At 50.3% G+C, this 13,274-nt stretch overlaps 1 protein-coding gene across 1 annotated transcript in view; it reads left to right on the forward strand.

Moving 5' to 3' along the window:
• The window catches only part of nell2a (neural EGFL like 2a), a 44,183-nt gene extending 31,140 nt beyond the window's left edge, over positions 1 to 13,043 (forward strand). The window contains exons 16-20 of the mRNA XM_057052093.1: positions 6,418 to 6,558; positions 7,733 to 7,926; positions 9,574 to 9,750; positions 11,711 to 11,935; positions 12,887 to 13,043. Of these exons, the coding sequence (XP_056908073.1) occupies positions 6,418 to 6,558; positions 7,733 to 7,926; positions 9,574 to 9,750; positions 11,711 to 11,935; positions 12,887 to 12,928 (779 nt within the window). The 3' untranslated portion in view covers positions 12,929 to 13,043. The remainder of the gene's footprint in view (positions 1 to 6,417; positions 6,559 to 7,732; positions 7,927 to 9,573; positions 9,751 to 11,710; positions 11,936 to 12,886) is intronic.
• The last annotated feature ends 231 nt before the right edge of the window (positions 13,044 to 13,274 follow it).

Below are 13,274 nucleotides of genomic sequence, written 5' to 3' on the forward strand. Positions count from 1 at the left end.
TTGAATCCATCTTTTTTTTACGCAATGTGCAATCAAAACCCACACACTGACCTTAAAAAAAAGCAATATCCGGAAATCAAAACTCACTTTTAAGGAACCTTGAACTAGACAAAGCTCATATGGGGGGTGAGGGGGGGGCTGTCCTCCTAATGGACAGGGGAAGACAGGACGGGATGAGAAAAAGGAGAACCTCCATTTTAACTATCTTCCTTTGGCTTTACCAGACAAAAAATGAGTTTCAGTTGCGTTACATTGGATCACAACATGAAGGACTCAGCACAGGATGCAAGCAGCCGACACGCTCGTATAGATTTTCTTGACATTTCGGCGGGTGACATTTTTCTGATCATTGATTGGCTCTCTGAGTGCACAAGGAGCCCGACTTTTGTCGTGAATCGTCATCACAAACACAAGCAGCTTCTCGTTCTTTTGTCCGCCGGAAACTGAAGCGTCCGCCGGCACTTTGCGCTTGACGTAGTCAGGGAGGCTTCTATGTTGACAGTCAATGTGTAAACGGGCGTGATCACAGGAGGAAGGATTGAACTCCGAGAATCTTCCGTAGCCCCGTTTGCTCCCCTTCATCACTGAGGCTGATTAGAATTCGAGGTGCGGGGATGTGATCATAAACAGGCGTTCAAATGCACGTCGAGTCTCTGTGCCCCTCCAGGCCTCGGGCGGCGAGATGTTTGTCACACCAGCTGCCAATCACACGTCTCTGGGCTCTCCAGAAGCATCTTCCTGATCTCCTGCAGATCATTCTCACTTTCAAGTTGCTTTTTTGGTGTTTCCTTTCCAGCCCCTCACCTCTGTGGCTCTGTCAGGAGCTCCCAGTGAGACCAGTATTCTCACATGGAGCGTAATGTACTGTTGGATGCCGTGGTTTACTGGTGGGCTTGGCTGGCAAAGACGAGATGGAGATGTAGGCAGAGGGTGACAGATACAAAATCCAAGAGAGGCGAGGAAAGAGGGGTAATGACGAGGAGGGAGGGGGTGAGGGGAAATGGGCTGGAACGGAAAATACAGAGCTGTCAGGAAACGGTGACAGATGCAGCGATGGGAGATGCAGAGGAGAGGACGGCTGGGCGGAGGGCCGGGGTTAGCCGGTCCGCTCTGCATTTGAATGCAGGGTTGAATTTGGCAGGAGAGGAGGAGCAGAACTGCTGGATGAACATGGAAAAGCTTTCACTAAGTCTGAGCTCTCCACCCTCGGAGCCCTGCGAGCTTTTAGAGGCGTCCCCCGAGACGCTGCTGCTGCTGCTGCTGCTGCTGCTGCTGCTGACTGACGGCCCGTCTTTAGACGAGAGACGGCGCCGGAACCACATGCAGCGAGGAGCGCACGATTTAGAAACGCCGATCTGCTCCCCGTTCTCACCTGTTCCACCTCGCTGTGGATATAATGCCAGTAAATCTGTGGGGGAGAGGGAATTTCATGTGTTCTCCACAATTTTGTGTCCGTTTCTGGCGGCTCGTCATTAGCATTCGGGAAGGGGGGGGGGGGGGACTGGGGACACGTCACTGACAGAGAGATACCGGCGAGTGAAGAACTCTGACACATGATGAATTATGCAGGCTACAGCTGCAGCAGGGCGCAGAGACTCCATTCATGGATGGATGTACACAGGGCCGGTCATGTAACGCGTGCCCTGAACACGGTGCACGTCGGCATCACGGCCCCCGGCTAGCACCGTTCCTTAAATGGCCGGGGTGAAAGATGGTCGAATGCTGGAACACCGGGTGTTTTCAGTGAAATGGCCTTTCTCTGAGTTCACCTGGGAGAAACAGAACGTAATGTATGTTGCTATTGGTCGTTAGCATCATTCACAGGTCAGACCTGTCTGGATCGGAGACTTCAAGCCACTGATGTCATATAACTCACGTTCAAAAATACACCTGCCTGCCAATAGGTGGCACTGTGGCGCACCCATGATCTCGCATTAAAATCATGTTTTCTGCATGTAATTTTCTGAACTGTTGGATGGAGGGTGAGATCTGGTGTTTTCAACTTATTATCCTCTCCTCTCGCGCCCGTCTGAGCTCGTTACAGCGCTCGGCCAGAGGTTCAAATCTTCTGTCACTGTGCTGTCAGCGCAGCTAACGAGCCTTTCTGTCGTCCCTGGACGACCTCTTGCTGTGGCGTCACAAAGGGGACGCTTTGGGCCTCTTTACTGAAAGGAATATTTGATCAGACGGGTGGGTGGACACGACCCGCTTTAATCTCTCGCTTCATCTGCTGTCTGCCGTTCTCACGGGCATTTTTATTCTACCTTCTGCATCAATAATGTTCCCTCCGTTTTTATGCCCAGAGTTGATGTTGCACTTCAGATTTGTGACTCTCGTGTGTGTGTGTTCTGTTTGATGTTTTTATTAGTAGAAACACTCATTTTCTGTAGTCGTGATCCATTAACCGGCTTCGTCTTCTCGTAAAAAATAAGTGGCCCAAAGAGAGAATTGTGATTTAAATGCTAAAGTTTTCTACATAATTTGAGTTTTTATGAACTTTCACTGGAATAGGTGAGATTCATTGAGGGAAAGTGCATTAGGAAGACCTCGAGCAGGCAAAAGGACACGTGTGAATGATGCCTGAACATTCAATCCTATCTGATGAGATAAAGGAGGCAGGAGGAGACTGAGAGGAGGACATTTATAATTAGATGTAAACACTGAAGAGTCGGTGGAGGACGAAGGAGTTGAGCAGGGAGGAACCCTGAGGTCAGGCTGGCACATCAGCCAGGATGGCTCTAAACATCACACAACAGCGAGGGAGTGAAGCTTTACTCTAAAAGAGTTTGCATAAGTATATGTGTGTTATACGTATATGTATGTGTGTAGACATTTATATATGTTCAGCAGTACCGAGCTGCAGCTGCTCAGGTTGTTGCTGCCGTATAATTTCTGAGAGCAGCTCAACACAAACTATAAGAGCTTCATCACACCTGATGTCCCCCTGGGCACCTCCCACCTGAAACTCCAGCACAGCTACTGAATATTTAAAACCATATTAATTTTTTTTTCTTTTTTTTGCCCCCTTGACAGCTCCCATAATGCATCGCTGCGGCTCAGCCCTCCCTCCCTGCTGCAGCCTGCAGGACTGCGGCTGTTGGAGCCGGAGCGGCTTGTTTAAGCGCAGCGATGATGCATTTATTATTTATTTAGAGGCGCTCACTCCATCACCCGTAATTAGTGCCTCTTAATTAGAGGCTGCTAACAATCGGAGCTGTCGTTTAGCCGAGCTCAACCTGCTGCATCGCGCCGACTGACGCAGCTCCCAGGATGGCCGGGGGCACTGGGACCTGAGGACCTACATGTGCGACTCTGCAGATGCATGAATTTTAAGCGGGATCAGTCAAAAGTTGAGTTTTATCATCAAAAAAACCCACCTGATTTAGTTTGTTCTGCTTTTTCTTGTAGCTACACAACCGTAACGTCAGCTGACCGTCACTGGCTGTCATGTGACCTCTTGACCCTGGGTTTGCGCCCCCGTATGGAGGCTGGAAATGAAAACAATCCCTGTCCGATTCACGCCTGTTTTTGTTTAACTACACTTCCCGCCTGTCGGCGACTGATCCGTATTGATTGCCTTCGCTCGTCCGGCAATTGCGGCTACTTGACACGACCGCTTTAGCGATTCCTCATCAACCCTCCCGCTCGAGTGCCTGCAGATATGGATTTGTTTCCTTGTTAGGACCTCCTGGGTTACTTGGGCAGCCTCGGGTTCCAAACCGATTGATTATCCGAGTTTGCTCTTTAGTCCTAATGAAGACTGAGCGCCGCTGACAATCACTTCATTATATTTTACTCTACATAATAGATCGCAGAGCTGGAAATGGTGCCTCGCCTCATCGCCGTGGCGGGTGCAGGCCGTCCGGAGCTTTGTTCTTGACTTAAACTTTGTGTTACTCTAACACAGAGGCAGCCAGTTCTCCGGCGTGGCTTGGGAGCCAATCAGGCGGGAAAACAGGGAGAAAAGCGACTGGAAAATAGAGAGAAGTAAAAGAAGAATCGTACTTGTTCTGGAACATAATAGGCAGCCAGGCAGGTGTGAAACGTTCGGCAAGAGCCGAGACAATGAAGGGGGGGTCGAAAATAAGGGGGCGGCTGTTCGAAAAGCTAAACGTTCCCATTTAGTGTTCAAAGACCCCAAATTGCAGGGACGCTCAAAATCGAGGCAGAGAACTTTTGATTCTCTTCAGCCGTGTGGGCACAATACTGGAATTTCTGTTTCTAATGTAATAAAAAAGGTTTCTTCAGGAGCCCCGGAAACATTCTGACGTTATTATTTTGGTTAAAAGTAAGGAATCAGTCCATCCGTTGGGGGGGAGGGGGGTTCCTTAAGAGGCTGGGTTGGTCCTGTAGGACCCAGGCAGCCGTCTCTGCTCGTGTTCCTCAGCCAGACGTGTTAAAGCTCTTGTTCCCAGACTGCCAATCAGGATAAGAAGTGTGACAAATGCAGCGGGCTTCCACGTCCTCCGTCCTCCTACTCTCCCTCATCTCATTCTTCCTCCTCTCTTTGTGTCGGTGCTTCTCTGTCAGTTCCCTGTCAGTCCTTACAATATGGAGAAAAAAAAGAGAATAACTCCTCCCCTACTGCCTCCAGGGCGCCCACCCTCTGTTTTATTGTTGTTTGTTCTTTTAAAGACAGGCAAAAAGAGCTGATTTAAGAATGGAAACACGGCGGCATCCACATCTCTGATTCGCCCCAAGTTTTCCAGGCGGGCGGCCTTGTCTGCCTGTCACTCCTGATGATTTAATTACAATAGTCTCCGATTATCATTTACAGAAGACAAAGACGGGAGGCGCCACGTTTGCCAGAATCTTGCGTCCTGACACGGTCGACCACATCAGATCCGAGCGGCAGCGTCGGGTTCTGCTGCCCGCGAACGCCCGAGCGTTTCGGGAGGCTGATTTGATTGCAGACGGCGTAATTGCGGCTGAAAGGGGCTCGTTTTGTTCCGATTAAAGCCAGAATGATTTATCTTTTTTGCTGAGGGCGGAGCCGTCTGCGCCTCGATCATCGTCGAGCTTTTTAAACATCTGAATGAGAACCGCCGAAAATAACCCGTTTCTGTGTTTCTGCCTCGTATAAATAGGATCTGACTGCTTACTTGTACTTTGAACAGTTTTCCTTCTTTTTTATTTATACTCTGGCAGCGGCGTCCCTCTTTCCTCCCACTAAAAGCTTCTCCCGCTCTCTTCGAACCAAATTTCATAAAGATCGGTTGAAACTTCCCTTCAGGAATGCAGCGGAATTAATATTTGTTCCCAAGATTGACTGATTTCACTATTTGCTGTAGATCGTGGTGTCTTTTTACTCCAACATTGTTCTCCCGAGGGCGGAAATCTGGGTTCTCCTACATTTGAAGCAGGCGGAGAGGTTTGTTTTGGCCAACGTGGAGCACAGAAAATCTAAAAAAAAAAACATGTGATTTTGCAGATTCTCGCTACCAGGACAACCCAGGTAATCTCTGGACAGATAAGCTTTAATCCGCGGGACATTTGATCAACGCCTAATCTGCTGCAGTGATTCTATTAAAAGGCTGAGGGCTCATTAGCCAATAGATCTTAATCCCATTACTGGCTGGGTGGTGGGGACGCGAGTCGCTGGGTGGATGATACTGTGGCAGCCTGTAGAAGGTCAGACGCGGCACGCTGCCATTTTCATAATGATCACAAAGCATCGTGCATCATGCACAATCATAAAAAAGCCATCACTGGGCATGCAGACACATTCAATCATAGTAAATGTCTGGGCAGAACATATTTAGCCCTATTGTGCAACAACAGGCTTTTCCTCCCGCTCTCGTCTTAGCCTGAATTTTATTTTAATTAAATGTTGCGTGTTGGGGTGATCCGTGTCCTGAATATTGTGCTGTTGTTGAAAAGTGCATTAGACCTGATCTGAGTAGGTGTGTGCTGCGCGGTTGCAATTTAAATTAAAAAAAAATGGGAGGAAAGAAATTGAGCCTGCGGGTGGGAATGGGAAAGAATGAGAGGCGGAAGACTGAAGAATAATAATAAAAAAAGAAGCTCCGTCTATCTGCAGCCACCCACAGGATTGTTTGCACATCACCTTATAGAATCTATTCCAAGTTCACCGGAAGTGCGCACGTGCACCTCAGAGTTTAGTTCCGTTAGCATTGAAAAATCACACAAAAGGGTCCCGTCCCACCTCCGGCTGCTAATAACAGGCTTGTTACATTCGATTAATTCTGCACCATCCATCTTTCAGCGATACGGCTCCGCGACGCACGATCAATAAAGCTTACGGACTGGATTCAGTCAGAAGCTGCGCGCGTTTTTGTCAATTAAGAGCCGTCGATGATGCAGATGCATTCCAGGCAGGGACGGCACTCAAACGCCGACGTGGTTCTTAAAAGCGCGACGCGGACCCTGTTGATGTCGCTCTGCTCATCTCTTCAGATATCGATGAGTGTGCAGATGGCTTTGTCGAGTGTGACAGCAAATCCACTTGTGTCAACTTGCCCGGCTGGTACCACTGCGAGTGCCGCGACGGCTACCATGACAACGGCTTATTTTCCACCAATGGGGAATCGTGTGTAGGTGAGTAAACCGTCTCTCTTTAAATTAAAACTGCAGTGTGGTTCCGCGTTTTCATTCCACCTTTTCCGACCTGGATTTGTTAGTTGCAGCATTTAATTCCTTGATTTCCCTCGGGGGGGGCATCCAGCAGGTGGCCAGTGGGGGTTCACTTCCTCCTCTTAATCAGAGCCAGTGCATATTTTATGTGATGTTAAAACTTTGTTTTTCCCAGTGTTCCTTGTTGCCCGATGCAACAGTTGCACCTTTATTTAGTAGCAGTTTAACCACCAGTCGGAGGCAGAATGATGTATCGACTGGCTGTGGGCAACAAACTGATGCAAACGCGGCAGAAAAGGTGGAAATGTGTCGAAATGAAAAATGCAGGAACCGGTCAACCCAGTCCGGCTGGATGGAGCATTTCTCTGAGCGCCACCAGATGACCCTCGTTTGCGGCGTCTTAACGCGGCGGATGCAAGCCCGATAATCGCCCTCCAGTCGGCTCCAGACGTCGTGTCAGTCGGCTTCCTCTTCTTCTGTGCCAGAGATTCTGAAAATAGCAGCTTTTAATTAAGGAGACCTTTGAAACATCTGACTCACGCAGGATCAGCTCCACTGTTGTTCTCTAAAACGCTCCGACGCTCTTGCGTAAGAATCGGCTCGCCGTGTCGTTATCCGTGTGCGTAAATCCCAGACTGGCAGTTTGCTTTCCGGAGCCCCTTCCTGCTCAGGAACATTCTCTCTGATACGGGCCGTCAGGAGAAGTGTTGGTTGTCATAAGAGAAGCCCTCCATCCGCAGCAACAGCGGAGCCTCTTCTGTAGCAACGGCGCTCGCTGGCGCTGCTCCGCTCCTTGACCCCATCTTGCCTGTCAGGCTGATGTGGGGGAGGCAGGGAAGAAACGCGCCGGAGACACGGCTGAGCTGCACAAAGTAACTTGGAAAAGTAGGTTTCTGGGTTAGCCTGCTGTTGTGCGCATCACCTACAGATGAAAGATGGCGTAATGCTACTTTTACCAGGCGCGCCTGAAGCTTTCGCTCACGTTGCTGCGGAGCGACTCGGGCTATTTCGGCGTGACTGTTGAACTCAAGATACCGCCATGTTAAATGAGGCAGGGAACACGCCTTCCTGCCCCCTCCCCGCTGTGCGTCACCTGCACCAAGCATGTGTGTGATGTCATTTTCTTGGTCCCCTGCAGATATTAATGAATGCAAGACGGGGAGGAACACCTGCGCCAACGACACGGTGTGCTTTAACCTGGACGGAGGCTACGACTGCCGGTGTCCCCACGGACACAACTGCACCGGCGACTGCATCCACGACGGCAAGGTCAAGCACAGCGGGCAGATCTGGGTGCTGGACAGCGACCGCTGCTCAGTCTGCTCCTGTCAGGTGAGAGACGGAGGCGGGCAGACGGACGACAGATCCGGAGGGGTGAGAGGGGAACGAGGGCGGTGATAATAAACCCGGTTAGTGCACAGACATAAAAGTCTGTCACTGTTTTTGAAAGTAGGAAGTGTCATTAATAATACATGGGGGGGTCTCACATCTTTTGTAGCGTCCTTTGTTTCCGCATTAGCATATGTTTTTTGTCTTTCTGCTGCTCTTGAGCAAATATGCGGAATCATTCAGTTACATCTGCGTTTCGGAGCTTTGCTTTGACATCTGAAGGGATACATCAGTAATCCAGTTTCATCATGAGCGTGCCGCCTCGTGTTTGCTGTAAATCTGACCCGTTACTCCCGTAGATTCATGATTTGAATGTTTCCTGGTGGATATGAAGCTTCCTCAGTTTCAACTCCGCGCCATCAAAAATCCTTTAAGGCAGCTCGACGTCCGCTCGTCTAAATGGAAATGCTGGGAGATGAAGTTAGCCGTAGTTTCCAGACACTTTTGGGGCGCTGCTTAATCAGAATAAATCTGATATGTGTTTGAGTTTGTTAGCGTGATGCTACCTAAGACTGCAGCGCTACGCTTGCCGGCTTCTCTTGATATCTTTCGGGAGCAGAAGTGCAGCGCTTGCACTCGGTAATGACAACGATGCTTTTCTGATTAGACATTTATTTAGTTAAGGAGCTGCAATCCCGCAGTGAGTCGGGCGCTGTGTCAAGATGTTTTGGATTAACGCTGACACAACAGCAGCCGATGAGGAAAAGTCCTCCCATGGAAATATTCATCCGCCAGGTTAGGGACCAATCAGGCGCCGCGTTTCAGCGTCTCACCCACACTAACGCCGCGAGTCTGGACGCGGAGGAAGGTGATTACAGCGGATTAGGGTTGATACCGTCCGACCGAGCTGCAAATTATTCATGTGATTACAAAAGGAGCAGAAATGGCCGGCTAATTAAATGAGTCATATCAATTGATTGGAGGGTCCGAAGATCTGTCCGTCAAAATTAGTCACATCGAGCGGCTGAAGGAGCGAAAGTGATTGTGTTGTTTTTGGAGGCAGGACGACGCAGCTGCAGCTGATGGGGGTGAGCCAAGGTCAAACATCACAGGGAGGACGGAGGCGGGGATGTGGTCAGACGGAGGTCGCTCATATGCAGATTGCTTATTCCTTGAGGCTGCTCGGGGGGGTTTACTGCTTCACTGCGTCCATCAGCAGGGATGCTAATTTATAAAAGATCTATTTATAGAGGCTCTTGTTTACCTTACAGTTGCAGCGACTGGAAGGAAATGATACGAAAACAAAGGAAGGTTAAAGAGGTCTAAATTTACTTCTGGCAAAACATCCAAAACACTTGAAATTCCGTCAGAAAGATCAGAATCCAGATGATCATCAGGACCAAACCGGCCCAGCCATGATTCTGATGTTAAAACCCTCTGGCTGCTGCTTTTCAGGCATCACTCATCTCATTTATGGGATGAACTGGGTTATAAATGTAAAATAAAAGCCAGTGGCTCTGAGGGGGGGGGGACTCAGCTTTTATTCCAGTATTTCTCACCAGCCCACATGTTAACGAGCCCTGTCTGTAAACGAGAGCCGGTCCTGTTCCATCGCGCTCACGGTCATCCCTCCCTCTCGCTGCTGCTCAGGCTGGCCAGGTGATGTGCCGCAGGATGGTGTGCGACTGCGACAACCCCAACGCCGACCTGTTCTGCTGCCCCGAGTGCGACCCTCGCCTGAGCAGCCAGTGCATGCACCAGAACGGCCTGCTCACCTACGGCAGCGGGGACACGTGGGTGGAGAACTGCCAGCAGTGCCAGTGCCTGGTGAGTGCCATCGCTGGAGAGGTGTAAAAAAAACAACGTTAACCACAAGCGTCTCCATGGCAACGCTCAGGCTTTGTCGAAAGGGTCAAGGAGAGGTTTTTCTGTGGAAGAGTGTGAATTTAAGGGAACGTTGGAGAACGCCAGTGAGTAATTAGCGACTTTTAAAGGATTCAAAAGGCGTGTTGCTGCTGCTGAATGACTTGGTTTTATAAAAGAGAGATTCAAGGTTAAAATACCGGGAGGAACTATTTTCTGAGGCTTTGTGTTATTTGTGTGTGCTTTGAAAAGATTGCAGGGGATTTACAGCGTGTGCGTTCCCATGCACCCGTGTCCTCTGCCCGTTCGATCACGTTGCTCATAGAAAAGAAAATGCCGTTTATCGTGCGAATCTGTTGCGGCGCAGCTCCGCGCACGTCGCGCGCGCTACTTCCTGCGCGCAGCGACCTTTTCCCAAGTTTGCACAGTGCTGCTGTTCAAACAGCAGGAAGCGTTCAACGGCACTTCCTCCAGGAATAAGAATAAATCCAACACATGATGGCCTCCCAACACATAACCGCATGCATATAAAATGCAAATGTCGCGCTTTACATTCTCGCTCAGCTGCGTCTGGCATCCGCAGCGACTCACAAATCATCTTCAATGCGGGTGCCAGGCAAAGCACTTTACAACTCTTTTTTCCCCCTTTTGTTCCCCGTTCTGTCGCTCCTAAAGGTCGGCCGTACTTGTATCCAATCTGTGCCGGCTGGCAGATTTATGGCGCGGACGGCACCAGCAGTTCAATCTCCTGCCGCCGCCTCGTTGTAATCACGCTGTGGGCCCAGGCGCGTACGGCTGCTTTTTGGTTTCCGTTCCAGAAAGCTGTCATTCCAATCACTGCACTCGGCTTCACCCTGACCGGAGCGGGGACCCATTTTGGCTCTCGCGCGTATGGACGCAAATGGGCAAACACATTTCTGAATGCGGCTCGGCGTTCCGCACGCCAACACGGGTCTGCGCGGCCACAAATGGACCGTGTCAACATTTAAACGCTCATGAACTTAGAATATAGGCAAAGCACTTGCTGCGCCTGTACGTGCACACCCGCACATCCATTAAAGAAAATCACTGGAGGAAAGATACACACACACGTCCAGGACCAGCAGTGTGGCTGGCAGGAGAGGGGCTCAACGTAGGGTGACAGGGGCATGAAAGAAACTCAAATTCTGCTACACTTAGTAAAGGTTCAGCAGGAGGTTTAAGACTCACAGATGAACAGGAACACAAGACCTGCATGTGGATTTAAAAGCAAGAAAGTGTGTGTGCGTCTGTGTGTGTGTGTGTGGGTATTCCACTGTAAATGTTTACACACAGCACGGAGGCAGAGGGACCGCAGTAACGCCGTGCTGGGTTTTACATGCAGCCTAAAGTACTGAGCATCCCAGTAATGCTGAGCCGTGCACTTTTCAGTGATATTAAATACCCCCCAGTGAGATGGGGGTGTGTGTGTGTGTGTGCACGCTCGCATGTGCGCTCCTGGCGTCCCCCAGAGTATTTGTTTTGGGCTCACAGTCGGCGCTCATATGTCATTCCCCGAGTAGGTGTGAAGCAGAACTGGGTCAGGACAGAATGATAGAACAAACAGCAGCGGCATGATAATGTTGATCCAAACGTGTCCGCCCCTCCTCCCCAGGACGCTGGGAAAGAGCAGCAGCAGAAATCCAATAATGCGCTGCCAGTTTACGAGAACAAGTCAATTAAAAAGCATCTACAGACGGGGGGGAAAAGCGCTGACTGCTCCACTTTTCTAAAATTTCATGCCAACGCACTCTTTCCATTAAGTGGCGATGCCGCCTCCAGCACGCAAACACGCGTCGGAATAAAGACGCGTGTTTGCGTGAATGACTGGCCTGGGCCATCATCTAAAAATGTCTGGGCTTTTCTCCTCTCCTGTCTGAAACTGCCCCTCCCACCTGTTCCACAGCAGGGGCAGGTGGACTGCTGGCCCCTGCCGTGCCCGCCCGTGGACTGCGAGTTCACCGTGGTGCCCGAGGGCGAGTGCTGTCCCCGCTGCATCACTGACCCCTGCCAGGCCGACACCATCCGCAACGACATCACCAAGACGTGCACGGACGAGCACAGCATCTCACGCTTCAGCGGCTCCTCCTGGATTAAACATGGCACCGAGTGCACCCTCTGCCAGTGCAAGGTGAGCTTTCAGTACACGCCGCTCCGATCAGGATTGGGCTCCTCTGGAATATGGAAACATTGATCAGGTGTTGATAGCAGGATGTTTGGAGACTTTCCTGTCATCGTGTGTCTCTTGAGTAATCTTGTTTTGGGTTAGAGCGGACGTGCTTCCTCAGCTTTCCTCAGTTTTAGTGTATTCAAAAGTGTCCACAGTCTGACGATCTTGTCAGATTTCGTGAGTATCTTCTGCACGCGGCCGCACTAATGATTCCATCATGATCATCATATTTCACTGATGTTTCCCCTCCTCCATGCTAATCCGGGATAACCAGCTGTTGCTTCATGCATAAGGATGAAGACGAGTGTGTGATCACTCTACGACAACGTTCTATTAATGAAAATGGAGCCGTTACAGCAGAAAAGCTGAACTGAGAGGAAACCATTTGTTCTAGTGAATCGTGTGATCTCCTCAAAACAGCTCCAAACGTTTGTCAGCTCTAAACCGAGAACACGGCTTTTGTATTTGTGCGCTGCTTTTGCTGACCCACCTCCGTTGTGGTAATCTGAGGCTTCCGGAGTAGAGTGCTCGTTACAGTATCCTCATTTTACTGGAAATTGTTGCTGGCCATGTTTCCAAACCCCACAGGGCTGCTGTGTTGTTCTCCCTGAATTATGGACTCGTGGTGCGACACGTGGTTAAATGGCTGCTCCGAGGAGGAGAACACGACCCGAAGTTTGCAAACTGTTTTGGCTTTGAAAAACATGGGAATTGCACAGGAATAGCAGGATGCGGCTCCGGCCGCCTCGGGAACGCCCCGAAGATGCTCCTAGTTTAGACTCAGGAGCGCCGGGAGTTCAGCCTTCCCCTGGAGTTTACTTCACCTTTCGCATTTGCATTGTCGCTCGGATGCGCTGACCCGGTCGGTGCTGAAATGATTACTCAACGCTCTCCGTCTTCTTTTCTCTGCAGAATGGACACATCTGTTGCTCAGTGGACCCCATGTGCCTTTAGTCCGGGCAGATCTGAAGGCGCCTGTACAGTCTTCTCCATGTAAAAAAAACAAAAAAAACCCACCACCGCCCTCCATGTCTCCTCACGGCCCTCCTCTCACAGACGCCCGTCGTTAGCATTTATGTTAGCCCGCCGAGCCAGATGGACGATGGCCGCCAATCGGGATAGATCACGCCGCCGCCGCTGCCATTTGAGCTCCGAACCTTCAGGTGGTGGTTTCCAGGTCCACGGATGTTAGGCCACGTCCATCTGGCGCTTCGTGCACAGTGAATTGTTTTGCCAGCGCTCCCTGACCTGCCTCTGTCCCCTCGGCTCCACTTTATACCAAAACCCACATCATACCAAA

This window comes from Takifugu flavidus, chromosome 13, assembly GCF_003711565.1.
Source record: "Takifugu flavidus isolate HTHZ2018 chromosome 13, ASM371156v2, whole genome shotgun sequence".
In the NCBI taxonomy this organism is placed as follows: domain Eukaryota; kingdom Metazoa; phylum Chordata; class Actinopteri; order Tetraodontiformes; family Tetraodontidae; genus Takifugu; species Takifugu flavidus.